Genomic DNA, 26,380 nt, shown 5'->3' on the forward strand with positions numbered 1-26,380 from the left:
CTCAAACAGGTGCCATTGATACAGGTAATGAGTGCAGGACAGAGGAGCCTCTTAAAGAAGAAGGTACAGGTCTGTGAGAGCCAGAAATCTTGCTTGTTTGTAGGTGACCAAATACTTATTTTCCACCATAATTTGCAAATAAATTCTTTCCAAATCAGCCAATGTGATTGCCTGGATTTTTTTTCTCATTTTGTCTGTCATAGTTGAGGTCTACCTATGATGCCAATTACAGGCCTCTCTCATCTTTTTAAGTGGGAGAACTTGCACAATTGGTGGCTGACTAAATACTTTTTTGCCCCACTGTAAATTGGATTAAGAGTAAAGGAAGGAGACGAGGAGGAGGGGAAAGAGTTCACAGCACCTTTAGCTCAACTTTTAGGCTTGTCTGTCATTTTATTTTGGACGGTTCTGATTTGGGGAACAGTGGGCAGCCTACTGCTGTAGGATTTCACACTTACTTTGTTTTGTGTACCCTTTCCCCTGGCTGTAGGTCTTCCCCCCACCCCATTTGCTGCTGCCTGCCCTTCCCCCTGCATTGTGAAAGGATAGACAGCCTATGGCCATCGTTTTTCCCCCTGCATCTATGCTTCCCATGCCCTAATTATAATGAAATAGATCAATTTAAAAAGCCTGGCTGCTGAGTACCTTGGAGGAGGAATATTAAGCTGTCAGAGCAGACGATTTTCAGATCTACTGTGTACTTGCATCAATATCAAATAATAATGAAAAAAGAAAAATAATTATTGATTTTAAAACTGGGTATACATGCATTACAATTCAGCCGGATAAACAGGAACCAAATTATTTTTGAACCATGTATACTTATCTCTGTTCAATAGATGCCAATGGTTAGCTGGCTTCTGATGATTGGTTCTGCTGGAAAACTAGCATTTGATTGGATTTGTATATGTCCCTTTTGGATAGATTTCCCTTCACATCCTGTTCTGACAGGTGATTAAAGGAAAACTCTATAAAAGGAACAGAAAGGGAAATAAAAACTCTTACAGGAGTTCTAACCTTTTCCTGATCAGTCCATAACAAAATAAAACATTTTTTACTATAGCTAGAATTTGATACCAACAATACTTTGATTAAAGTATATGTGAATCCTTATCTTGTAAAACAACCCGTTCATTTTAAGCAAAACCCATTCCATGAAAGGTAAAACATTTTGTGTTTATTTGTAAAAATACATTATAAATAATTTTTTTTCTTTTTTGCTTTAAGTGATCACATAATCTCTGTTCTCAGCAGCAAAAGTAGCTCAGAGATTTGGGGGAGGAGAAACATCATCACACTGATCTTCCTAGTAAATGGTTGTGCAGGGGGGTATTTCAGCCAAAGTCTGACCATTGGATTAAGTAGGGTATACACGCATCATTTTTTTTTTTTTGCAACCAGCAGGTTGAATGAAAAAAAAAACCCTGCATGAGCAATATAGATGCAAGCGATTTCCCCTGCTGTTCTATTGTAGTCTGACAGCGGAGGCCCCCCTATACACTGATCAGTGGTGCAGCCATTGGCTGTACATGTTGATCAAATGCTGGTTTTCCAGCAGGACCATTCAACAGAAGCCAATCGTTGGACTGGTTTCTATTGAACAGACAGCAGTACACACTTCTAGTACAGCCAGAAAACTGACCATGCTGGGATGGATGTGCATCATAAGTTTGCAACAGGAAAGTAGAACTGGCAGGATCACCAGATATTTTACACAAAGGAAGAAAATCAAAGAGTATGTGGTAGAACTGGCACATATCTGAAATATGAAATGTTGAGGTCACAAACACTTTCAGACTACTACTAATAATAACAATACCATCTTATTTGCAGCAATAATTGGCTTTCATGAAGGAAAATCTCCACAATGTAGACCCAAGATATGACATGAAGGAAAATTTCCCCAATGTGGACCCAGACAACAACTTGACATAGGTGGTAATCCCTCTGAACTCAATTGCAATTGAAAAAAAAAAAAGTTTGAATTGAAAAACATTCCAAACACTTCAAATTAAAAAATCAATAATAAATTCTTATTGGAGAATTAGGAAATGTATATGATAACAAAATGTGAAATATTATCACCATACTGCAGCTTTTCAGGGCTTAGGCCTAGGTTGAACTCTTCCCAGGAGCAGAGCTTGGGTAAACTCTGGGTTTTCGACCAAATGCCTACGCAGTTTCTTCCAGGAACTGCCAAGGCTATCCTTTCACAACCCAATACCAAAAGCCTGCCTGGCTTCTAACTAATATGGCCCAAGAGTCTGTAGGTTTGTGTGGTTGTCATAGACACAGTAGTTCACAGAAAACTGTCTAATATGTCAGTTTGTGTGAATAAATGAAATAAATAGCAGAAGATAATTTGCCATTTTATATTCAATCATTTTAATTGATAGTAATTGCTTTGCAGGTGAAGGCACATTTACAATATGGGTGTCTTACTCTTCATGAAATATATGATGTTTCTCTTCAATGCACTTATATTTGTAAGTATGAACTATTTGAAATAAATCTTGTTACCTACACTCAATAGTTTATACAGTATTTAATAACACTTCAAGTTATTTGTTTTGTACTGACTGCTAAATAATTACCATGATGAGGATACAAAGTACATTGCAAAGAAGAAATTGTTTGCACTGTTACTTTACTGCAATAGAGTCCTTTGTCAGAAGGGACAATTTCTACATGGGTGTTGTATTTCCTAGCTGAGTTTTGCAAATTTCCACAAGTTGCTTTTTAGTAAATTGCAAAAGGTTGACTTTTACTTTTACTTTTTAAGAGAGCTTTGAACTGGACTGATACCATTGTAGAGGAAATTGAAACATGCTTTTGAAATTAGTATTTTGAGAACAACTCCATCGAAAATTTACTTTTTGAGAGGCAAGTGGTGGGATTTCTTCCTTTATGTTTATTCACAGTTGTCCAGGTCTTTAGTGGGAAGATGCAACCCCCAACATGGGATAATTGTAACATCACATAAACCTTAAAGGCTAAGTTCAAAAATCTTTTTTTCTAAATTCTAAATTTTTAATGGTTGAACTGGATGGACTTTTGTCTTTTTTTCAACCAGACTAACTATGTAAATTCCAGCTTCCCTATGTACCAATGCACCTCAGTTGCAAAAAAAATACAAGCTCTCTTTGATTTTGAGAACAAGGCCTTACCTTAGCTCTTGCTATAGTTCTTAGAAAGCTTCATCACATCCTGACATGTAGATATAGGACAGAGGAGCAGGTAAGACCCAGAAAGGAGATTTCCATCTGATCTCAGTAGCACACAAATCCTGCAATGACCTCATTAAAACACACTCTTCACCTGTCAACTTTTTATTCACAGCATCCCCAGCATCTCTCCAAATCTGCATTTGCCTGGCTACCCCAGCATCCCTTCAAACCACCTCAGGCCACATGTTACACTCCCTGGGGCTGCATGCAGCCCATGGTACAGCCCTGATGTAGTGCAAGGGTCTGCTTGATTGGATACAGAGTGATTGGATAGATGGTGTCTTCTCCTATTATATATTTTTGGAAGATCTAAAGGAGATTGTACAGAGATTGTACAATCAGATTGTATAGTGTATGGCCACATTTATGCACCTAAAATTACCTAGTGCTCTTTCAGTGTCATTAATTGTTAACAGCACACCAAACAGAAGAAAACACACATTTTGCCACATGAAAAAATGGGTGACAAATGCAGCAAAATGCGCAGTAAAAAACATGCAGCTCACACCATGCCAAAATGTCCCATGAGCTACTTTGCCATGTGTAGTGCAGCCAATTAAAATAAATGGACTGTCCTATGTGTGCCACTGGAAAAACGAGTTTTTGCTACATGGAGATATGAATAAGGTCTGACAACTGAGTGTCTCCATCCATCCCATCTATGTACTTGTATAAAGATGGCAATATACTATGCAATATGATTGTACAATCTCAGTACGATTTCCTTTCGATTAACCAGAACTATGGAATAGGAGGACACACCTAAACAATCTATTCAATCGGTATCATATCAGACAGGACCTTGTACTACATAGCTGATAGGAGGTCTAAAGGAGATTGTACAATCAGATTGTATAGAAAGTGGGTGGAATTGTAATGAGGGAGGTGTGGTCCAGAGTGGTGAACACACCGTATCACACCTTCTTCTGTGCACAACAAGGAAGTAAAGGCTTCTGGGAGATGGCCTACAGGAAGTGAATGCTGAGAGACCGGAAGTGATGGAATCTGGAAATCAGTTCAAAAATTCAAATAAACTGACAAAAATGAAACGTCCTGTGTATAAGGTAAGTGAGAGATAAGCACATTGGGATGGCTGGGTCAGAAATGGCATTGGAAAATGCTTCTATATATTATGAAAAGCGAAATTCTCCCAGAAAATGGGGAACTTATCCTTTAAGATACATTACTGTATGTATTTGTATCCTAATTGTATGTATTATCCTTTCTCTGCAGTTAGGGGGAATTTGCCTTCTAGGAGTTGGTATATGGATTGTAGTTGATCCAGATGGATTTCAGAATATTTTCACTTCAAATCCTTTACTAAGTGCTGGTGGCTACATTCTACTCTTTGTTGGGCTAGCTCTGTCTCTGCTTGGATTCCTGGGATGTTTTGGAGCAATTCGGCAGAGTAAACCTCTACTGTTACTGGTAAGTTTAATGTATACTAGAAAGTATTTAGACATTATCCAGTCAACTACAAGTGAAGAATGTTAACATGGAATTTAAAAGTTAATTTGCCTGCAAAGTGTGCAATCAAGATTTACTTTATATTACATCTTTAAAAAGCAAAAAAATTAGAGGCACCCTTTAAATGCTTGTTAAAAAAACCCATTAGTACAGGGAATAGTGCTGCACTACCCCAATAGTGAATTTAAATAAGTGAGATGAATAGAAAAAAAAAAAAAATATGAATGAATATGACTCAATCGCGTGGGTGAAGAAAAAATATATATAAAAATAAATGTAAATACTGCGCTACCTCAATAGCGAATATAAATAAAATTAAAGGAATATACTAATAAAGATAAAGGAATGCAACAAGTGAACAAATGAAAGAAATCAAATCAATAACGTAAGTGAAAAATGGATGATATAAATCTAATCGTGACCTAATAAGTGAAAACAAACAAAAAGCAAATGTAATAGATCGTAATAAATCACATGACAGAAATAAAGATCATGTGCCAAGAACAATGTAAGAAACAATGTGACAGAAAACAATATTAATGGGCACAGTCCAAAAAATATTCAGTGTTCATTCAATAGGTGATAAATCCAGTGATCACTGCAAAGAATAATCTGCCACCAGCTAGCATGCATGCTCACCTCCACGCTGCGACCCACAGGGTCAATGTAGCACTCAGAGGAGAGATCCTATTCGCATCTGCCCCCTTGGTCGTAATCCAGGAAATACTCTTGGTTGAACCAAAGGCTCTCATAAATGTACCAATAGTGGACAGAATATTTTTTGTACTGTGTACATTAATATTGTTTTCATCACATCGTTTCCCACATTGTTCTTGGCACATTATTTTTATTTATGTCATGTGATTTATTACGATCTATTATGTTTGTTTTTTTTTTTGTTTTCACTTATTAGGTCACGATTAGGTTTATATCATCCATTTTTCACTCACGTTATTGAGTTGATTTCTTTTATTTGTTCACTTGTTGCATTCCTTTATCTTTATTAGTATATTCCTTTCATTTTATTTATATTCGCTATTGAGGTACCGAGCGCAGTATTTACATTTATATTTATATATATTTTTTCTTCACCCACGGGGTTGAGTCATATTCATATTTATGTCATTTGGTCACCTGCTGGTATTTTTATTCTATTCATATATGTATACTTTATTTAATTTTTTTCTATTCATCTCACTTATTTAAATTCACTATTGGGGTAGCGCAGCACTATTCCCTGTACTTTTGTTATCACTATTTGGTAATATAGATAGGTGCTAGCAGCCACCCAGAATTTGTTGATTTAGGATTGGCAGCGCAAGAGGGTTCCTGTTTTAAACAGATAATATCATTTGGTTCCATCAAACTTGTTCTTCATTTCTGTATTTTTTAGTAAGAAAAATAAAAAAGTAGGAAAAAAATGATTTTGACTCTACTGCACTATAATCATGAAAAAGAGGAAATATTTTCCAAATTATAACTGCCAGATATTCATTTCCAAATATTTTATTAAATAATCAAACAATATAACATATACAAAACACAATTAAAAGAGAATCTTTTAATTGTATTACTGAAAAAAGGACATACATAGTCATTTCTTGTTAGACAGGAGGGTTCCAGTTTGTATGTCCTTTTTAAAGGAGAATTATAGCCAAAGCTGTAGGTCGCAGGAGTGGAGTTCATTCTGCACACCTGTGACCCCACTGTAGCGTCCACTGTTTGATGGAGTCATTCAGCAGGTCCAGGCTTTGAAAAGATCCTGACCATATGGTTGGGATCCACCAAGAAGCCTGGACCAGCACCTGGCTCAGCCTCTCAGAGATCCGCCGAGAGCCTGAATCAGCCTCTTCCGCCCCCCTCAACAGCCCACCGCTCCAGTGAGCGCTGGAGGGGCAGAGCAGAGATCCGGCGACTGACAGTCATGGCTCTCTGCTCAGAGCCGAAGGAAGAACAGAGTGATCAGCAGTATTTGATAGCTCAGTTCTCACTGCACAGCCATTGGGGAATACATGCAGCTTTAGATCAAGGTGAGTATAAATGGTTTTTTTTTTATAAAGTCCATACTTCTCTTTTAAATAATATTTGGCCAAGTTTCTCTTTTAATTGTGATTTGCATATGTTTTTGTCCTTGGAACTCTAGGTTTGGGTTTTCTTTTGCCATAGCGCATAACTGCTTCTTTAGTTCCTTTGGGTTTTCTCTTTATGTGATTTGAATTGGTTATATTTTTTTGATTATGTAATAAACGCATATTTGAGGATTAATATATGGCAGTTATAATTTAGAAAATATTTCCTCTTCTTTATAATTATAGGGAAGTTGTGTAAAATTCAGATTTTTTAATTTTTTTAATTTTTCTTGGTAGAATTTTGTACCAGTGACTCCTCTACTACATATGAGAACATTTTGATAAGGATAACATTGCAGGACTTTAGGAAACGATTTATTGGATATGTTTGCAATATTCCTGTATTTTAACTTTAATTAGCAAAACAAGCTCTAAGTTAATAAAGAGGATATCACTATATTATATTTCATTAGTGGTTAAGCAAAGTTGGTTTTGTAGGGTTACTCAGGAGAACTTCTATAATTACTCTTTCTTCTAAATCTTTAGCTTTAACAGTCCTTCCAAGTCAGTTTTATTTTTTAAAGAATTTATGGCTCATACATTACTGGTCAATTTGTAATTATTTGTTGCACTTGCCAGATTGTATTCTCTAAGTAGATAAATGTGGCAACAGGAAGACTGTGTTTACTTGGTCAACATGGTTACCTTAGTCACATCATATTGTCAATTTTTGTGTACACTGTTCCATCCTCTCCACACTTCCATCTACTCCACATAAATTTATTACTGACATTATTAATGATTTGTCCTGTTTATTTAGGGCACCCATGTTCCAAATAACACATTTTTTTAAACTCCAGTTAACACAATTTTTTAATAATTTAGTGATAATCACTGTTCTAGGCACTTTATCAGCCCTCAGATTTATATCAGCTGTACAGTACATTTATTCTCATTAACTGAGTACATCTGAACTTTTGTCATTTTTAACCATTTGAGCTCCAGAGGATTTACCCCCTTTCCTGACCAGGCGTTACGGCGCTGCACTATTTAAACTGGTAATTATGCAGTCATGCAATGCGGTACTCAAACAAAATTTATATTCTTTTTTTCACACAAATAGAGATTTCGTTTGGTGGTATTTGATCACCTCAGTTTTTTTTGCGCTATAAACAAAAGAAGACCAAACATTTTTTAAAAAAGCAATATTTTCTCATTTCTGTTATAAAAAATATTATATAAACTCAAAATTCACCATCAATATAGGCCAAAATGTATTTTGCTATATGTCTATATGTAAAAAATTCACAATAAGTGTATATTAATTGGACAATTGCAGGGTTATGCAATTTTGTAGATAATTTAAATTTATATAATTTTTTTTCACACAAATAGTGCTTTCTTTTGGTGATATTTGATCACCTCTGGGTTTTTATTTTTTGCACTATAAACAAAAAAGGAAATTTTGAAAAAAGCAATATTTTCTAATTTCTGTTATAAAAATATCCTATCAACTCAAAATTCACCATAAATTTAGACCAAAATTTATTTTGCTATATGTCTTCAGTAAAAAAATCCCAATAAGTGTTTATTAATTGGTTTGTATGAAAGTTATAGCGTCTACAAACTATGGTATAGATACTGGAATTTACACCATTTTTTACTATACATCACTGAGCTAGTTTAACGGGCAATTGCGTGGTCATGCAATACTGTACATAAATGAAATTTATGTCCCTTTTTCACACAAATAGAGCTTTCTTTTGGTGGTATTTGATCACTTCTGGGTTTTTTAGTTTTTGCTCTATCAACAAAAAAAGACAGAAAATGTTGAAAAAAAGATATATTTTCTCATTTCTGCTCTAAAAAATATCCAATAAACTTACATTTTGTCATACATTTAGGCCAAAATGTATTTTGCTATATGTCTTTGGTAAAAAAAAAATAACAATGAATGTATATTAATTGGTTTGTATGAAAGTTATAGTGTCTATAAACTATGGTATAGAAATTGGAATTTACGCCATTTTTTGCTATGCGGCGCTGCGATAGTTTAACTGACAATTGTGGGGTTATGCAATTTTGTTCATTAATGAAATTTATGGGTTTTTATTCACACAAATAGAGCTTTCTTTTGGTGGTATTTCACCACCTCTGGGTTTTTTTTATTTTTTTGCGCTATAAACAAAAAACCCAAACATTTTGAAAAAAAAACAATCTTCTAATTTCTGTCATAAAAAATATCTGACAAACTCAAATTTCATCATACATTTAGGCCAAAATGTATTTTGCTATATGTCTTTGATAAAAAAAAATCCCAATAACTGCATATTAATTGGTTTTTGTGAAATTTATAGCGTCTACAAACTATGGTATAGATACTGGAATTTACACAGCTCTTTCTGACTGTCTATCACATTTCTTGAGGTGCAAAAGTGCCAGGGCAGTACAAACACCCCCAAATGGCTCCTTTTCAGAAAGTAGACACCCTAAGCTTGGGGTCATCAACCCGTCAATCGGGATCTACCCGTCGATCGTGGCTAGGTGATGGGTAGATTGCATTGCTGACCTCGGGCTAAACTGCTCCTCCCCAGTGTGTACTGGGCAGACCAGTGTAGAAATTGGAAGATTGCCGGCTGGTGGCTCATGAAAGGAGAGAGGCAAGCAGAGGAGGAGAGAGAAGGCATGTGGAGCAGGGGAGGAGAGAGAAGGCGGGTGGACCAGGGGAGAAGAGAGATGGTGGGCGGAGCAGGTGAGGAGGGAGCTGCGCAGGTGGAGCTGTGAAGGAGAGAGCTGGGTGGGTGGACCAGTGGAGGAGACGTGCTCTGGCACTGAGTTCCTCTCTCACTGAAGCTGCAGGTGTAGGTGTCAGGGATCCGGGTATGACCAGAAATGTGAGGACTGACACAGGGAAGTAACAGGCTTCAGGAATGATGTAATAACAATATAATTTATTGTTAGCCACCCAATTATACAAAACGCACAGTAAACAAAACTAACCTTCCACTAATATCAGTATGTGCAGGAACACAGGTAGTCAGGGCTGGAGAGGTGGAATGGTCAGGCAGGCCTTATGGTTCTGTCAGCGGCCGACTGGCGGTAGCCTCTAGCGACCCACTGGCCGGAGTCCCTCAGGGCGCGGAGTCTAAGCCTCAGTCTGCTGGTTCACCAGAGCCCCTGATGGTGGGGATGGACTTGAAGCAGCCTGAGACCAGGTTGCAACCCCCGAGGAACACCAGCTGTGGTAGAGGCAGGTGCCAATGGCGTAGAGCAGTTAAGAGCCAGATGTGAAGAGGTATGCATGGTCAGACAGGCCGGGTCGGTAACAGCGGAGCAGACAGTACAGAGCGGCAGGCAAAGAATAACAGGTCACAGGCCGGGTTCGATAACAGGAGGTCAGGCAATGGGAGCAGGCAGAGAATGGTCAGGACGAGCCAGGGGTCAGAGCAGGAGAGGACAGCAGTATCAAGATCAGGCTGGGTCGGCAACAAAGCAATCAGGAGTACAGGACAATCAGGAACAAGATACAGGGGCTCATGGGACAACACCAAGGCACTGATTGCAGGCCTGGTGCTGCTTAAATATACCTCCTGCAATCAGCCTCAGGTGATGGCTTGATTGCAGGAGTGAGATCCTGGCTGCTGAAAGCACCCGCTGACAAGCACCGGTACTGCAGCCCACACAGCAGGTGAGCCCATTCCTGACACACCCGCTGGCAAGCACTGGTACTGCAGCCCACAAGGCAGGTGAGCCCATTCCTGACAGTAGGCTCACTGGGGCTGCTGTGGCTTCTGAAGTTTCTTTAGCACTGTGTAACAGAAAGAAAAACACAAAGCTCCACTGAGCCCACACCTGCTGTGCTGCTTTAGTGAGATAATTAGCTCAGTGCCAGAGGAAATCTCCACTGCTCCGGACTTCTCACCCTGAGCTAGCGTTCTTCTGTTCTTTCAGTTCTGTACCCTGGGGGTGAGAGAGAAGGGATGAGGAGGTTTTCTGTATTGAGGCACCTGAACTGGTAAGGGTGTCTGTATTAAGTGTGGGGAGGGCTGTGCTGGGGGGGGGGGGGGGGTCTGTGGTTTAAATTTGGCTGTTCTGTGCTGCACAGGGAGTCTGTACTGAGGGAGAATAAGGGATGTTTTGCTTTGGTTCATGGCCACAGAAGGAATTATAAGTCTTTACTTACTATTTGGGGATTGCTAGTAATTGTATTTTTCTATAAATATAAAGGCACACCCTGGAGGTCTTTGATCTCCTCCATACTGTTCAGGTAGATCCCCACCTCTTATAGGTTACTTACCCCTGCTCTAAGCTATATGCTGAGAGGCATGTTGAGTCCATGGAAGATTTATTTTTTTCCACAAGTTTTTGGAAAAATGACCATTGTTTTTATACAAAGTTGTCATTTAAATGGTATATTACTCACACATGCCATGGGTATATTTGGAATTACAGTCCAAAATATATTGTGCCAATTCTCCTGAGTATGGTGATACCACATGTGTAAGACTTTTTGGGAGGCTAGCCACATACAGGAACCCAAAATCCAATGACCCCTTTGAAAGTCTGATGGTGCGTAAATTCCTCATTTCACTTCCTCACTACCTATCACAGTTTCAGAAGCTTTGAAATTCTAGGATAGCACAATCCCTCCACAAATGACCCCTTTTTGGAAGGTAGACACCCCAAACAATTTGCTGGGAGGCATGTGGAGTCAATGGTATACTTTATTTTTTACCACAAGTTTTTGGAATATTACACAATTTGTTTTTTTTTACACAAAGTTGTCACTTAAATGATATATTGCTCACACATGCCATGGGTATATGTGGAATTACACCTCAAAATACATTCTGCTACTTCTACCAAGTATGGGGATACCACATTTGTGGCAATTTTTGGAAGCCTAGTTGCATACAGGATCCCAAAATCCATTGACCACTTTGAAAGATTGAAGGTGCGTAACTTCCTCATTTCACTTCCTCACTACCTATCACAGTTCTGGAGGCCCTGAAATGCCAGGATAGCACCAAACCTCCCCAAATGACCCATTTTTGGAAAGTAGACACCTCAAGGAATTTAATAAGAGGCATGGTGTTTATTTTGCAGATCTAATTTTTTCTCACAAGGTTTTGAAAAATAAAAAATAAAACAAGTATGTTTTCCTTTTCTTTCTTCATTTTCCAAAAACTTGTGGCAACAAACGAGATCTGCAAAATAGTGACCATGCTTCTTATCATATTCCTTGGGGGGGGGTTACTTTCCAAAGAGGGGTCATTGGGGGGGGGGGGGGGTTGTACTATTCTGGCATTTCAGGGCTTCTGAAACTGTAATAGGTAGTCAGGAAGTGTAATGAGGAAATAAAGCCCTTTAAAAACCTGAAGGTGCTTACTGGATTTTGGGGTCCTGTATGCATCTAGACTGCTAAATAGTTTCTCACATTTGGTGCCCGCATACTCAGGAGAAGTAACAGAATGTATTTTGGGGAGTAATTCCACATATACCCATGGATGTGTGTGCAATAAATCAATTAAGTGACAACTTTGTGTAAAAAAAAATTATGTTTTTGTCATTTTCCAAAAACTTGTGCTAAAAAAATAAATTCTTCAATTGACTCAACATGCCTCTCAGCAAATAGTTTGGGGTGTATGCTTTTCAAAAAGGGGTCATGGGGGGCATTTTATGCCCAGCATTAGAAGTTTATGCCACACATCACTCACTCTTCTAACACCTGAAGACCAAGCCTTTTCTGACACTTTTTGTTCACATGAAAAAATCTGTATTTTTTGTTAGGAAATTACTTCCAACCCCCAAACATCATATATATATTTTTTAAAGCAGACACCCTAGTAAATAAAATGGTAGGTGCTGCAATTTTTGTAAGTCACATAGTACTCGCGTAGCGATTTTTTAAACGCAAATCTTTGGAAAAAAATTCACTTTTTTTACATTTAATGCATAAAAACAGAATATATTGGCCAATTGTTTGCTAAAGTATACAAGATGATGGTATGTCGAGTAAATAGATACCAAACATGACATGCTTTAAAACTGCGCATGCCCTGTGTAAAGACGCCAAACTGCATACATTTTTAATATTAAATATTTTAATAGGTGTAAAAAGCCTTTACAGCCTACCATTTTAGATTTACACAGGAGGTTTAGTGCTAGAATTACTGCCTTCGATCTGATGTTCGCGATGACACCTCACATGCATTGTGCAACTGCAGTTTACAAGGCCAACTCTTGCGTGCGCAGTTGCACGCACGCGTGTATGCGGGGTGGAGGGGGGGGGCGTGAGTGCTTTAATTCCTTTTTTAGTTATTTTGATTTTTTTTATTATTTTTACACTATCCCTTTAATTTTTTTCTTTTTAATCACTTTTATCATTTTCACAGGGAATGTAAATATCCCCTGTGAGAGCAATAGGCATTGACAGGCATTCTTTTCAGAGAAATCTGGGGTCTATTAGACTCTAGATATCTCCTCTGCCCTTACATCATCTGATCTCACCAAGATAGGTGTGATCAGATGCTTTCCCAATTTAAAAATGGCGCTGTGTATATCCTGTGAAACTGAAGTGATGAAATCTCGTAGCTTCTGGTGTCTTAGACTACAGAGATGAATGGCACCATTCTGGTCTCCAATCAGCTCTATGGTCAGCTGGCAGAAACAGTGGCTGCATTCTCAGGTTCCCCCCGATGGCACGGGACTGCCTGAGAAAACTGTGGAAGGCGCAGCAGGGGGAGGGGCATCTTCTCCCACTGCTTGTAAAAGCAATCAAAGGTAATTAGCCACTAGGATTGCTTTTACATGAAAGCCGACTGAAAAAAACCATACCAGGATGATGCAGTGATGTACCAGTACGTTGCTGGTCCTTGTTGGGTATACAGTTGTGGCCAAAATTATTCAACCCCCACTGAAATTGAGTGTTTTGGCCAGTTTGACATTGCTTTTGATCATTCAGTCATCTTGCTTACATTTACATTAAAGAGGCACTTGTAGGTCAGACAAATATAACATAACAGTTATAATGAAATAACCACAAATGTCTTTTCTGTGCTCACAGCATTATCAGTTTTATTCAACCCCCAAGTGACATTCAATCTTAGTACTTAGTACAGCATCCTTTTACAGTTATAACAGCTTTTAAACGTGAAGCATAGCTTGACACAAGTGTCTTGCAGCGATCTACGGGTATCTTCGCCCATTCTTCATGGGCAAAGGCCTCCAGTTCAGTCACATTCTTAGGCTTGCGCACTGCAACTGCTTTCTTTAAGTCCCACCAGAGGTTCTCAATCGGATTTAAGTCTGGTGACTGCGATGGCCACTCCAAAATGTTCCAGCCTTTCCTCTGCAACCATGCTCTAGTGGACTTGGAGGTATGCTTGGGATCATTGTCCTGTTGAAAGGTCCAACGTCTCCCAAGCCTCAGGTGTGTGACGGACTGCATCACGTTTCCATCCAATATCTCCTGGTACTGAAGAGAATTCATGGTACCTTGCACACGCTGAAGCTTCCCTGTACCTGCAGAAGCAAAACAGCCCCAAAGCATGATTGACCCTCCACCATGCTTCACAGTAGGCAAGGTGTTCTTTTCATCATAGGCCTTGTTCTTCCTCCTCCAAACATAGCGTTGATCCATGGGCCCAAACAGTTCTAATTTTGTTTCATCAGTCCACAGAACACTATCCCACAACTTTTGTGGTTTGTCCACATGGCTTTTGGCATACTGCAGTCGACTCTTCTTATTCTTTGGAGACAGCAAGGGGGTACGCCTGGGAGTTCTGGCACGGAGGCCTTCATTACGCAGTGTGCGTCTTATTGTCTGGGCTGAAACTTCTGTACCCACATCTGACAAATCTTTTCTCAGTTCCTCAGCAGTCACACGGGGACTTCTCTCCACTCTACGCTTCAGGTAGCGCACAGCAGTCGAAGTCAGCATCTTCTTTCTGCCACGACCAGGTAGCGTTTCAACAGTGCCCTTTGCCTTGAATTTGCGAATGATGCTTCCTAAGGTGTCTCTTGGTATGTTTAACATCTTTGCAATCTTCTTATAGCCATTGCCCTTCCTGTGAAGAGAAATCACCTCTTCTCTTGTCTTCCTGGACCATTCTCTTGCCTTCACCATGTTTGTAACCACACCAGTAAATGTCTAGAAGGAGCTGAGTATCACAGTCATTTTAAAGCTGCCTAATTGGTGCTTATTATGCTTGATTGCTGCTCGGTGACATCCACAGGTGTTTTCAATACCTGATGGAAAGCACCTGTATGAACCTCTGTTCTTCAGAGTGGTAGTCTTTAAGGGGTTGAATAATTGTGGCAATGAAGAAACCACATAAGAACCATTTACTACTGTATTACATAAACAATTGATGTCATTTTAGTTGCATTTGGGTAGTTACAACGTCCTTGTAGGATTTGATTCTGAATACAATTCCAAATGTACACTATAGTCCCTAAACCCCTTTACAGCATTGGGGGTTGAATAATTTTGGCCACAACTGTATATGCTATGTCCTTTTTTTCATACAGACTGTGGGCTGAATGAAAAAAAGAGATGAAATCTCTTCCAGAAAAAGTGTGTGGTATGCTCACCATTAGAATATACCGCCCTGCATCCACCTACTTCTAATAGTGGGCACACATAAAATTTTCTCTTATTTTTTTCTGGGCTGAATGAAAAAAAAACCCAACAGATTCCTCTATTCACATCAATTGATGTGGATAAAGAAATCTCTGCTCTAAAAATGTTTTAAAAATATATGCCGAAGCATAGGGGCCATCCACCCATTGGCCACCCCAGGCCCCCATGCTTGCGCATATATGCTCTTTTTTACCTGCGAATGAAAAATCTCATCCAACAGCGCTGCACGCACTAACTTATGTATATTCTGAGAGCAAGACCCTGTTGCTGTCAGAATAAACAGTTCGGCTCTGCAGTGACAGCAAAAATTTAATATTGCAACTTACCAATCCTTAGATGCTATGGCTGCACAAGTTTTCTTTTTTTTTTGTTTTAGGCTTTATTTCCCCTCTGTTTTTCCTGATGATCTGGCCAGTAACATACCTCCTGTACTAGAGTGCCCCCACTCTGCATGAAGGAGCACAGGGGGCACCTTCGGAGAGAAGCATTGCCAATCTGGGGGGGGGGGGAGTATTAGATGTATTAGGGGATTTGAAACCAAACTCCAGCTCACACTGCAGTTACACTAGCAGTTACAGCAAACAGTTTTTTTCTTTAGGGATAAAGGCAGTGGCATACCATCCATGTGTGCAAGGTCATGTTGTGCACACAGCCCAGAGGAAAGGGGGGCACACCGTTCCTCTTACACACAGAGTGCGCTTGGATTACATGTATATGTAGCCACTCATCTTGCTCTTTACTGACAGGAGCAATTGTTACTCCTGTCAGAAAGAACAGTGGTCAAGAGGGGATTCAGCTTTCTCCTCCCTGAAGCCTGCAGGCGGTAATAGAGAGCCAGTTATGAGAACTGTATCCAGTCTCAAACTGTATCCATGCTGCTGTGATGTTAGGGTAAACTGCTATGCTTCCTCTCTCTCCTTGTCAAGAGAGGAAGAAGAAGAAACTGCCTCACAGTGTAATCTGTAAGTACAAGGGGGAGGGAGGCAACTAAGCTCCAGACTACCTCACTCCTCCTGAGAACCCCACTTTCCTTCTCAGTCTGCCCTCTCCCACCCAGACCATCTCTCCTTCTCAAACTTCCCTTCTCCTCCTCAGATCTCTCACCTTTCCTCAGATCTCTCCCCTCTCCTCAGACCACCCTCTTCTCCTGAGATCTCCCCTCTCCTCCTCAGACGCCCATTTCCTCCTCAGACCTCCTCTTTCCTCCTCAGACCCCAAGATCTCCCCTCTCTCCTTCTCAAACCCCCAGACCTCCCCTCTCCTCCTCAGATCTCTTCCCTTTCCTCAGATCTCTCCCCTCTCCTCAGACCCGCCCTCTTCTCCTCAGATCTCCCCTCTCTCCTCAGATTCCGCTCTCCTTCTCAGACCACCCCAGACTGCTCCTCTCCTCCTCAGACTCCCCTTTCCTCCTCAGCCAATCATCTCCTCCTCAGATCCCAGAAGACTACCTCTCTCTCCTCCTTAGACCCCCCCAGACCCCCCTGTCCTCTTCCAACTCCCCACTCCTCCTCAAATCCCCCTAGACCTCCCCTCTCTCCTCCTAGGATCCTTCTCTACTCCTCAGACCCCTCAGTCTTCCCCAGACCCCTTCTTCTCTTCAGAGCTCCCCAGACCCCTCCACTCCTCCTCATATCCCCACCACACCTCCCCTCTCTCCTCCTCATATCGCCTGAGACTTCCCCTCTCTCCTCCTCAGACCCCACAGACTTCCCCTCTCTGCTCCTCAGATTCCCTCTCCTCCTCAGACCAGTCCACTTCTCCTCAGACCTCCCCTCTCCTCCTTAGACCCCCCTCTCCTCCTCAGACCTCCTCTCTACTCCTCAGATTCCTCTCTCCACCTCAGACCCCCCTATCCTCCTCAGACCTCTCATCCCCAGATCTCCCTCTCCTCCTTAGACCCCCCTCTCCCCCTTGGACCCCGCTTCTCAAACTCCCATCTCCTCCTCAGACCCCCTCTCCTCCTCAGATCCCCCCAGACCACCCCTCTCTCCTCCTCAGACCCCTCCCAGACCCCCCTCTCCTAATCAGACCCCCTCTCCTCCTCAGACCCTTCTCTCCCCCTCAGACCCCACTCTCTTCCCTAGACTCCTCCCTTCTGCTCCTCACACTTCCCCGCTCCTCCTCAGACTCTGCCTCACCTCCTCAGACTTCCCTGTCACAAGCATGCACGCAGAGATGGGCGCGGTCCTCCATTTTGCTTCAAACCTCTGCATTTTGGTATTTCTCTTAAACTCCCAAATCAGTCTCCCTCCTCTGATTTTCCCCCTCCCTCAGGAATGCATTCAGCGCACCTTGCTAGTCCCTGCCTTTAAACAATTCTTTGCCAAATAAGGCTTTGCTTGTCTGTTGTAGGAAGATACCAGTTGATTTTGGTGTAGGAAAAGAAGCTGTTATGCTTTGTGTGTAGTCAGAGTGAGGACCATCTACGTTACCATCTAGCAGACAGAGAGAAAGCAGAATTTCCTGCCATGTCCCAACGAAACTAGCAGTAGAGACAAGAAAGCAAATCATCCTGGAGCTCATAAGACTTGAAACTGCTTAACCCAAGGCTGATTGGCAAGTACTTTAGCCCTTTAAAATTCTTTCTGTTATCTGTTTGCTGTGCTGTTGTGCTCTGTATATATATATATACTGTATATATATATATATATATATATATATATATATATTGGTTACATCTTCTTTCTGTAAAAATTTTTACTGCACCCTTTCGCCCTTTCGATCTTTTGGTAATAAATTTTACTTTCTAAAAGTGTTGAACTGTTTCTATAGCTCCTGAATGTAACTTATGAATCCCTGCCGCTGAAGAGTGCTACTATGAGTATTTAACCTTTGTATAACCCCCCTCTCCTCCTCAGACACTCCTCACCTCCTCAGACCTTCCAGGCTTCCCCTCTCTCCTCCACAGATCCCATCTCCTAAGACCCCTCATCTCCTCCTTAGGCCTCCCCTCTCCTCCTCAAACCGCCCTCTTCTTCTCAGACCTTCCTTCTCCCCCTCAAACCCCCTCACCTCTTCAGACCTGTAGACCTCTCTCTCCTCCTCAGATCCCTTGCTCTCTTCTTAGACCCCCCTCTCCTCCTCAGACACCCCCAGATCACCCCAGACTTTCCCCTCCTTCTCAGAACACTCTCTCCTCAGACCCCCACAGATCCCACCTCTCCCCCTCAGACAGACCTCTCCTCCTCAGATCCCCCCAGACCTTTGCTCTCTCTTCCTCAGACCCCCCTCTCCTAATCAGACAACCTCTCCTCCTCAGATTCCCAAGACCTCCTCTCTCTCCTTCTCATACCCCCCTCTCCTGCTCAGACTCCCCACTCCTCAAATCCTCCTAGACCTCCTGTATCTCCTTCTTAAATCCATCTCTCCTCCTCAGACCCCTCTCTCTCTTCCCTAGACCCTTCTATCCTCCTCAGCCTCCCCCAGCCCCCTCCCTCCTCCACAGATGCCCCCCAGACTTCCACTCTCTCCTCAGACCCTCCAGACTTCCCCTCTCTCCTCCTCAGAATTCCCCTCTCCTCCTCAGACCTCCCCTCTCCTCCTTAGGCTTCCCCTCTCCTCCTCAGACCTCTCCTTTCCTTCTCAGACCCTAGACTTCCCCCTGTTTCCTTCTCAGACCCTTTCTCTCCTCCTCAGACTGCTCTTCTCCTCCTCAGACACCTTTCTTTCTCCCCAGACCTCCCCTCTCTCCTCCTCAGACCCCTCTCCTCCTCAGATCCCCCCAGACCACCCCTCTCTCCTCCTCAGACCCCTCCCAGACCCCTAATCAGACCCCATCTCCTCTTCAGACCCCCCTCTCCTCCTCAGACGCCTCACTCATCCTCAAATCCCCCTAGATCTCCCCTCTCTCTTCCTCAGATCCTTCTCTCCCCCTCAGACCCCACTCTCTTCCCTAGACTCCTCCTCTCCTCCTCAGATTCCCCCCAGACTTCCCCTCTCTCCTCCTCAGATTCACTCTCTCTTCTTCAGATCTCTTTCTCCTCTTCAAATCCCCCCTCTCCACCTCAGACCCACAGACATCCCCTCTCTCCTCCTCAGATCCCTCGCTCCTCTTCAGACTCCCCTCTCCTGCTCCTCCCCCCCTCTCCTCCTTAGATCCCCCCAGACCTCCCTCTCCTTCTCAAAACCCTCTCTCCTCCTCAGCCCTCAAGATCCCTCTCTCCCCCTCAGACCCCTGTCTTCTCCTTAGACTCCTCCTCAGACCTCCCCTCTGCTACTCAGACTCCCCTTCCTCTTGAGACCACCAGGCCCCCCCCTCTCCTCCTCATACCTCCCTTCTGCTCCTCAGACCACCCCTCTCCTTCACATACCTCCCTTCTTCTCCTCACACCTCCCCTCTCCTCCTCAGACTCTGCCTCTCCTCCTCAGACTTCCCCTCTCCTCCTCAGACCTTCCCTCTCCTCCTCAGACCTCTCCTTTCCTTCTCAGACACCAGACTTCCCCTTGTTTCCTTCTCAGACCCTTTCTCAGACTGCTCTTTTCCTCCTCAGACCCTCTCTCCTCCTCAGACTCCTTTCCTTCTCTCCAGACCTCCCCTCTCCTCCTCAGACCCACAGACCTCCCCTCTCTCCTCCTCAGTGTCAGGGTCCGCCGCGGCTCCGTCCCCGGCGCATGCGCAATAGCGGCGGCTCACGCCGGGACACAGGCACCAGATCCCGGCGGGCCGCGGCTGACAGGAGGCCGCGCATGCGCAGTAGGAACCGCGGGCGCGCCTTGGGCGACCAATGACAGCCCGGGGGCGCGTCCTGGGCGGCCAATGGCAGTGCAGGGCGCGATATTTAAAGATGCCCTGCACTGTCACAAATCGCCGCAAGGTCTGATCTGATACCTGTGTTTCCTGTGATTGTGACCCAGATTGTTTGACGTTCTGCCTGCTCCTGCCCTGACCCGGATTATCTGACTACGCTGCCTTCCCCTGTGATTGACCCGGATTGTCCCTGACTACGCTGCCTTCTCCTGTCCCGACCCCCGGCTTGTTTGACCATTCTGCGGACTGACCCCGGTAACTGACCCAGCGTGCGACCTGACCACTCTCTGCCTACTGTCTCGGTACCACGCCATTTCCCACGGTGACAACCGCCGGTTTATCCTGCCAGGTCCTGCCGGCCTCCTCACATCTGACTCTACTCTGTCCTACTTCTATCCACGGAGGCTCCCTCTGCCACGGGTGGTATTGCTCGGAGGTCGTGACCTGGTCCTGGTTCTGCTCCAAGTCCATCCCCACCATCAGGGGCCCTGGTGAAAACGCAGACCGGGACTTAGACCCCACGCTCCGGGTGATTCCGCCTAGTGGGCTGCCAGAGGTGCCACCTGGCGGATCCGTAACACTCAGACCCCTCTCCTCCTCAGATCCCCCAAGACCACCCCTCTCTCCTCCTCAGACCCCTCCCAGACCCCTCTCTCCTAATCAGACCCCCTCTCCTCCTCAGACCCCCCTCTCCTCCTCAGACTCCGCACTCCTCAAATCTCCCTAGACCACCCCTCTCTCCTCTTCAGATTCTTCTCTACCCCTCAGACCCCACTCCCTTCCCTAGACTCCTCCTCTCCTTATATTCCCCCAGACTTCCCCTCTCTCCTCCTCATATCCCTCCCCACTTCCCCTCTCTCCTTCTCAGACCTCCCTCTCCTCCTCAGACCCTCCTCTCCTCCTCAGACCTTACAGGCTTCCATCTCTCCTACTCAGATCCCGTCTCCTAAGACCCCTCCTCTCCTCCTCAGAGTCTGCATCTCCTCCTCAGACTTCCTCTCTCCTCCTTAGACCTTCCCTCTCCTCAGACCCTCCTCTCCTCCTCAGACCTTCCAGGCTTCCATCTCTCCTACTCAGATCCCGTCTCCTAAGACCCCTCCTCTCCTCCTCAGACTTTCTCTCTCCTCCTCAGACCTTCCCTCTCCTCCTTAGGCTCCCCCTCTCCTCCTCAGACCTTCCAGGCTTCCCTCTCTCCTCCTCAGATCCTGTCTCCTAAGACCCCTCCTCTCCTCCTCAGGCTTCCCCTCTCCTTCTCAAACCCCCTCTCCTCCTCAGACCTCCCCTCTCCCTCTCAAACCCTCTCTCCTCTTCAAACCCTCTCTCCTTCTCTTTCTCTTCTTAGACCCCCCTCTCCTCCTCAGACACCCCCAGACCACCCCAGACTTTCCCCTCCTTCTCAGAATACTCTCTCCCCCACAGACATCCCTCTCCTCCTCAGATCCCCCCAGACATTTCCTCTCTCCTCACCAGACCCCCCTCTCCTAATCAGGCAACCTCTCCTCCTCAGATCCCCAAGACCTCCTCTCTCTCCTTCTCATACCCCCCTCTCCTCCTCAAACTCCCCACTCCTCCTCAAATCCTCCTAGACCTCCTGTCTTTCCTCCTTAGATCCATCTCTCCTCCTCAGACCCCTCTCTCTCTTCCCTAGACCCTTCTCTCCTCCTCATCCACCCCCCAGCCCCCTCCCTCTTCCTTAGATCCCCCCCAGACTTCCCCTCTCTCCTCCTCATCTCCCCCCAGACTTCCCCTCTATCCTCCTCAGACCCCCTCTCCTCCTCAAATCCTCCAGACTTCCCCTCTATTCTCCTCAGATCCCTTTCTTCTCTTCAGATCCCTTTCTCCTCCTCAAACCCACAGACCTCGCCTCTCTCCTCCTCAGATCCCTGTCTCCTCTTCAGACTCCCCTCTCCTCCCCATACCCCCCCCCAGACCACCCCTCTCCTCCTTAGATCCCCCGAGACCTCCCTCTCCTTCTCAAAACCCTTGCTCCTACTCAGCCCTCCAGACCCCCCTGTCCCCCTCAGACCCCTGTCTCCTTCTTAGACTCCTCCTCTCCTCCTCAGCCCCCCTTCCCCCTGAGACCACCAGACCTCCCCCATCTCTTCCTCATACTACCCTTCGGTTCCTCAGACCACCCCTCTCCTTCACATACCTCCCTTCTGCTCCTCAGACCTCCCCTCTCCTCCTCAGACTCCGCCTCTCCTCCTCAGACTTCCCCTCTCCTCCTCAGACCTCCCCTTTCCTCCTTAGGCTCCCCCCTCTCCTCATCAGACCTCTCCTTTCCTTCTCAGACCCCAGACTTCCCCCTCTGTCCTTATCAGACCTTTTCTCTCCTCCTTAGACTGCCCTTCTCCTCCTCAGATCCCACTCTCCTCCTCAGCCCCCCCCCTCTCCTCCTCAGACATACCCCAGACTACTCCTATCCTCCTCAGGTCCCCAAAGACCTCCCTCTCCTTCTCAGAACCTTCTCTCCTCCTCAGACCCCCCTCTCCCTCTCAGACCCCTGTATCCTCCTCAAATTCCTCCAGACTTATCCTCTCTCCTTCTCAGACCTCCCCTCTGCTCCTCAGACCGCCTTTCCTCCTAAGACCCCCAGACCTCACCTCTCTCCTCCTCAAACCTCCCCTCTGCTCCTCAGACTTCCCCTCTCCCCCTCAGTACCCCCTCTCCTCTGTAGACCTCCCCAGATTTCCCCTTTCCCTTCCTCAGATCCCACTCTCCTACTCAGATCGGTCTCTCCTTCTCAGAACCCCCTCTCCTCCTCAGACCTCCCCTCTTCTCCTCAGACCCCCCTCTCTTACTCAGCCCTCCCCCTCCTCCTCAAAGCCCCCTCTCCTCATTACACCTGCAGACCTTCCCTCTCTCCTCCTCAGATCCCTCTCTCCTCTTCAGACCCCCTCTCCTCCTCATAGACCACCCCTCTTCTCCTCAGATCCCCTAGACCTCCCTCTCCTTCTCAAAACCCTCTCTCCTCCTCAGCCCTCCAGACCTCCCTCTCCCCCTCAGACCCCCGTCTCCTCCTTAGACTCCGCCTCTCCTCCTCAGACCTCCCCTCTGCTCCTCAGACCCCCCTTCCTCCTCAGACCCCTAGACCTCCCCCCGCTCCTCCTCTTACCTCCATTCTACTCCTCAGACCACCCCTTTCCTCCACATACCTTCCTTCTGCTCCTCAGACCTCCCCTCTCCTCCTCAGACTCCGCCTCTCCTCCTCAGACCTCCCCTCTCCTCCTTGGGCTCCTCCTCAAACCTCTCCTTTCCTTCTCAGACCCCAGACTTCCCCCTCTGTCCTTATCAGACCATTTCTCTCCTCCTCAGACCGCTCTTCTCCTCCTCAGACCCCCTCTCCTCCTCAGACCCCTTTCCTTCTCCCCAGACCTCCCTCTCCTCCTCAGACCCACAGACCTCTCTTCTCTCCTCCTCAGATTCCTCTCTCCTCCTCAGCCCCCCCTCTCCTGCTTGGACATACCCCAGACCACTCCTCTCCTCCTCAGATCCCCTCAGACCTCACTCTCCTTCTCAGAACCTTCTCTCCTCCTCAGACCATTTATCTCCTCCTCAGACCCCCTTCTTCCTCCTCAGACCTCCCCTCTCCTCCTAAACCCCCAGACCCCCTCTCCAAATCAGACTCCCCATTCCTCCTCAAATCCCTCTAGACCTCTCTTTTTTCCTCCTCAGATCCTTCTCTTCTCCCCAGACCCCTTTTTCTTCCCCAGACCTCTCACTCCTCCTTAGACACCCCAGCCCCCTCTCGCCTCCTCATATCCCCCCAGACCTCCCATCTTCTTCTCACACACTACCTTTCCTCCGCATACCTCCTGTCTACTCCTCAGACCTCCCCTCTCCTTATCAGACCCCCCAGACCCTCCAGTCCTCTCTTCCTGAGATGCTTCCTCTCCTCCTCAGACCCCTAATCCTCCTCAGATCCCCCCAGACATTCCCTCTCTCCTCCTCAGATTTCTCTCTCTTCCTCAGACCCCCCTTTTCTTCTCATACCTGCCTTCTCCTCCTCTGACCCCCAGACCTCCTCTCTCTCCCCCTCAGACCTCCTCTCTCTCCTCCTCAGACCTTCCCTCTTCTCCTCAGACCCCATCTCTCCTCCTCAGACATCCCCTCTCCACCTCAGACCTCCCCTCTCCTCCTAAGACCTCGCTCTCCTCCTCTGAACCCTCCATATCTGTCCTCTGTTCTCAGACCTCTCTTTCCTTCCCAGACCCCTCTTTCCTCCTCACACCCCCCTCTACTCCTCATATCCCCCCAGACTTCCCCTCTCCCCGCAGAACCCCCTCTCCTCCTATGACCGTTCAGACCTCCCCTCTCTCTTCCTCCAGAACCCCCCTGAGACATCCCTCTCCTCCTCATTTCCCCCCAGACTTTCCCTCTCTCCTCCTCAGATCCCTGTCTCCTCTTCAGACTCCCCTCTCCTCCTCATACCCCCCCAGACCACCCCTCTCCTCCTTAGATCCCCCGAGACCTCCCTCTCCTTCTCAAAACCCTTGCTCCTCCTCAGCCCTCCAGACCCCCCTGTCCCCCTCAGACCCCTGTCTCCTTCTTAGACTCCTCCTCTCCTCCTCAGCCCCCCTTCCTCCTGAGACCACCAGACCTCCCCCATCTCTTCCTCATACTACCCTTCGGTTCCTCAGACCACCCCTCTCCTTCACATACCTCCCTTCTGCTCCTCAGACCTCCCCTCTCCTCCTCAGACTCCGCCTCTCCTCCTCAGACTTCCCCTCTCCTCCTCAGACCTCCCCTTTCCTCCTTAGGCTCCCCTCTCTCCTCATCAGACCTCTCCTTTCCTTCTCAGACCCCAGACTTCCCCCTCTGTCCTTATCAGACCTTTTCTCTCCTCCTCAGACTGCCCTTCTCCTCCTCAGACCCCTTTCCTTCTCCCAAGACCTCCCCTCTCCTCCTCAGATCCCACTCTCCTCCTCAGCCCCCCCCCCTCTCCTCCTCAGACATACCCCAGACTACTCCTATCCTCCTCAGATCCCCAAAGACCTCCCTCTCCTTCTCAGAACCTTCTCTCCTCCTTAGACCCCCCTCTCCCTCTCAGACCCCTGTATCCTCCTCAAATTCCTCCAGACTTATCCTCTCTCCTTCTCAGACCTCCCCTCTGCTCCTCAGACCGCCTTTCCTCCTAAGACCCCCAGGCCTCACCTCTCTCCTCCTCAAACCTCCCCTCTCCTTCTCAGACTTCCCCTCTCCTCCTCAGACCTCTCCTTTCCTTCTCAGACCCCCCTCTCCCCCTTAGTACCCCCTCTCCTCTGTAGACCTCCCCAGATTTCCCCTTTCCCTTCCTCAGATCCGACTCGCCTACTCAGATCGGTCTCTCCTTCTCAGAACCCCCTCTCCTCCTCAGACCTCCCCTCTTCTCCTCAGACCCCCCTCTCTTACTCAGCCCTCCCCCTCCTCCTCAAAGCCCCCTCTCCTCATTACACCCGCAGACCTTCCCTCTCTCCTCCTCAGATCCCTCTCTCCTCTTCAGACCCCCTCTCCTCCTCATAGACCACCCTTCTTCTCCTCAGATCCCCTAGACCTCCCTCTCCTTCTCAAAACCCTCTCTCCTCTTCAGCCCTCCAGACCTCCCTCTCCCCCTCAGACCCCCGTCTCCTCCTCATATCCCTCCAGACCTCTCATCTCTCCACCTCCGACATCCCCTCTCCTCCTTAGACTCCGCCTCTCCTCCTCAGACCTCCCCTCTGCTCCTCAGACCCCCCTTCCTCCTCAGACCCCTAGACCTCCCCCCTCTCCTCCTCTTACCTCCATTCTACTCCTCAGACCACCCCTTTCCTCCACATACCTCCCTTCTGCTCCTCAGACCTCCCCTCTTCTCCTCAGACTCCGACTCTCCTCCTCAGACCTCCCCTCTCCTCCTTGGGCTCCTCCTCAGACCTCTCCTTTCCTTCTCAGACCCCAGACTTCCCCCTCTGTCCTTATCAGACCGTTTCTCTCCTCCTCAGACCGCTCTTCTCCTCCTCAGACCCCCTCTCCTCCTCAGACCCCTTTCCTTCTCCCCAGACCTCCCACTCCTCCTCAGACCCACAGACCTCTCTTCTCTCCTCCTCAGATTCCTCTCTCCTCCTCAGCCCCCCCTCTCCTGCTTGGACATACCCCAGACCACTCCTCTCCTCCTCAGATCCCCTCAGACCTCACTCTCCTTCTCAGAACCTTCTCTCCTCCTCAGACCCTTTATCTCCTCCTCAGACCCCCTTCTTCCTCCTCAGACCTC

At 46.1% G+C, this 26,380-nt stretch overlaps 1 protein-coding gene across 1 annotated transcript in view; it reads left to right on the plus strand.

Annotated features, from left to right (window-relative positions):
* Positions 1-2,407: 2,407 nt before the first annotated feature.
* LOC149445586 (tetraspanin-18-like) overlaps positions 2,408-26,380 on the plus strand; it is a 61,723-nt gene continuing 37,750 nt past the window's right edge. Inside the window, exons 1-2 of the mRNA XM_089653636.1 lie at positions 2,408-2,486; positions 4,461-4,655. Coding sequence (XP_089509762.1) covers positions 2,430-2,486; positions 4,461-4,655 — 252 coding nt within the window. The 5' untranslated portion in view covers positions 2,408-2,429. The remainder of the gene's footprint in view (positions 2,487-4,460; positions 4,656-26,380) is intronic.

This window comes from Staurois parvus, unplaced genomic scaffold (genome assembly GCF_062004578.1).
Source record: "Staurois parvus isolate SC_StPar_1 unplaced genomic scaffold, SC_StPar_1.0 ptg000717l, whole genome shotgun sequence".
NCBI classification, from domain to species: Eukaryota; Metazoa; Chordata; class Amphibia; order Anura; family Ranidae; genus Staurois; species Staurois parvus.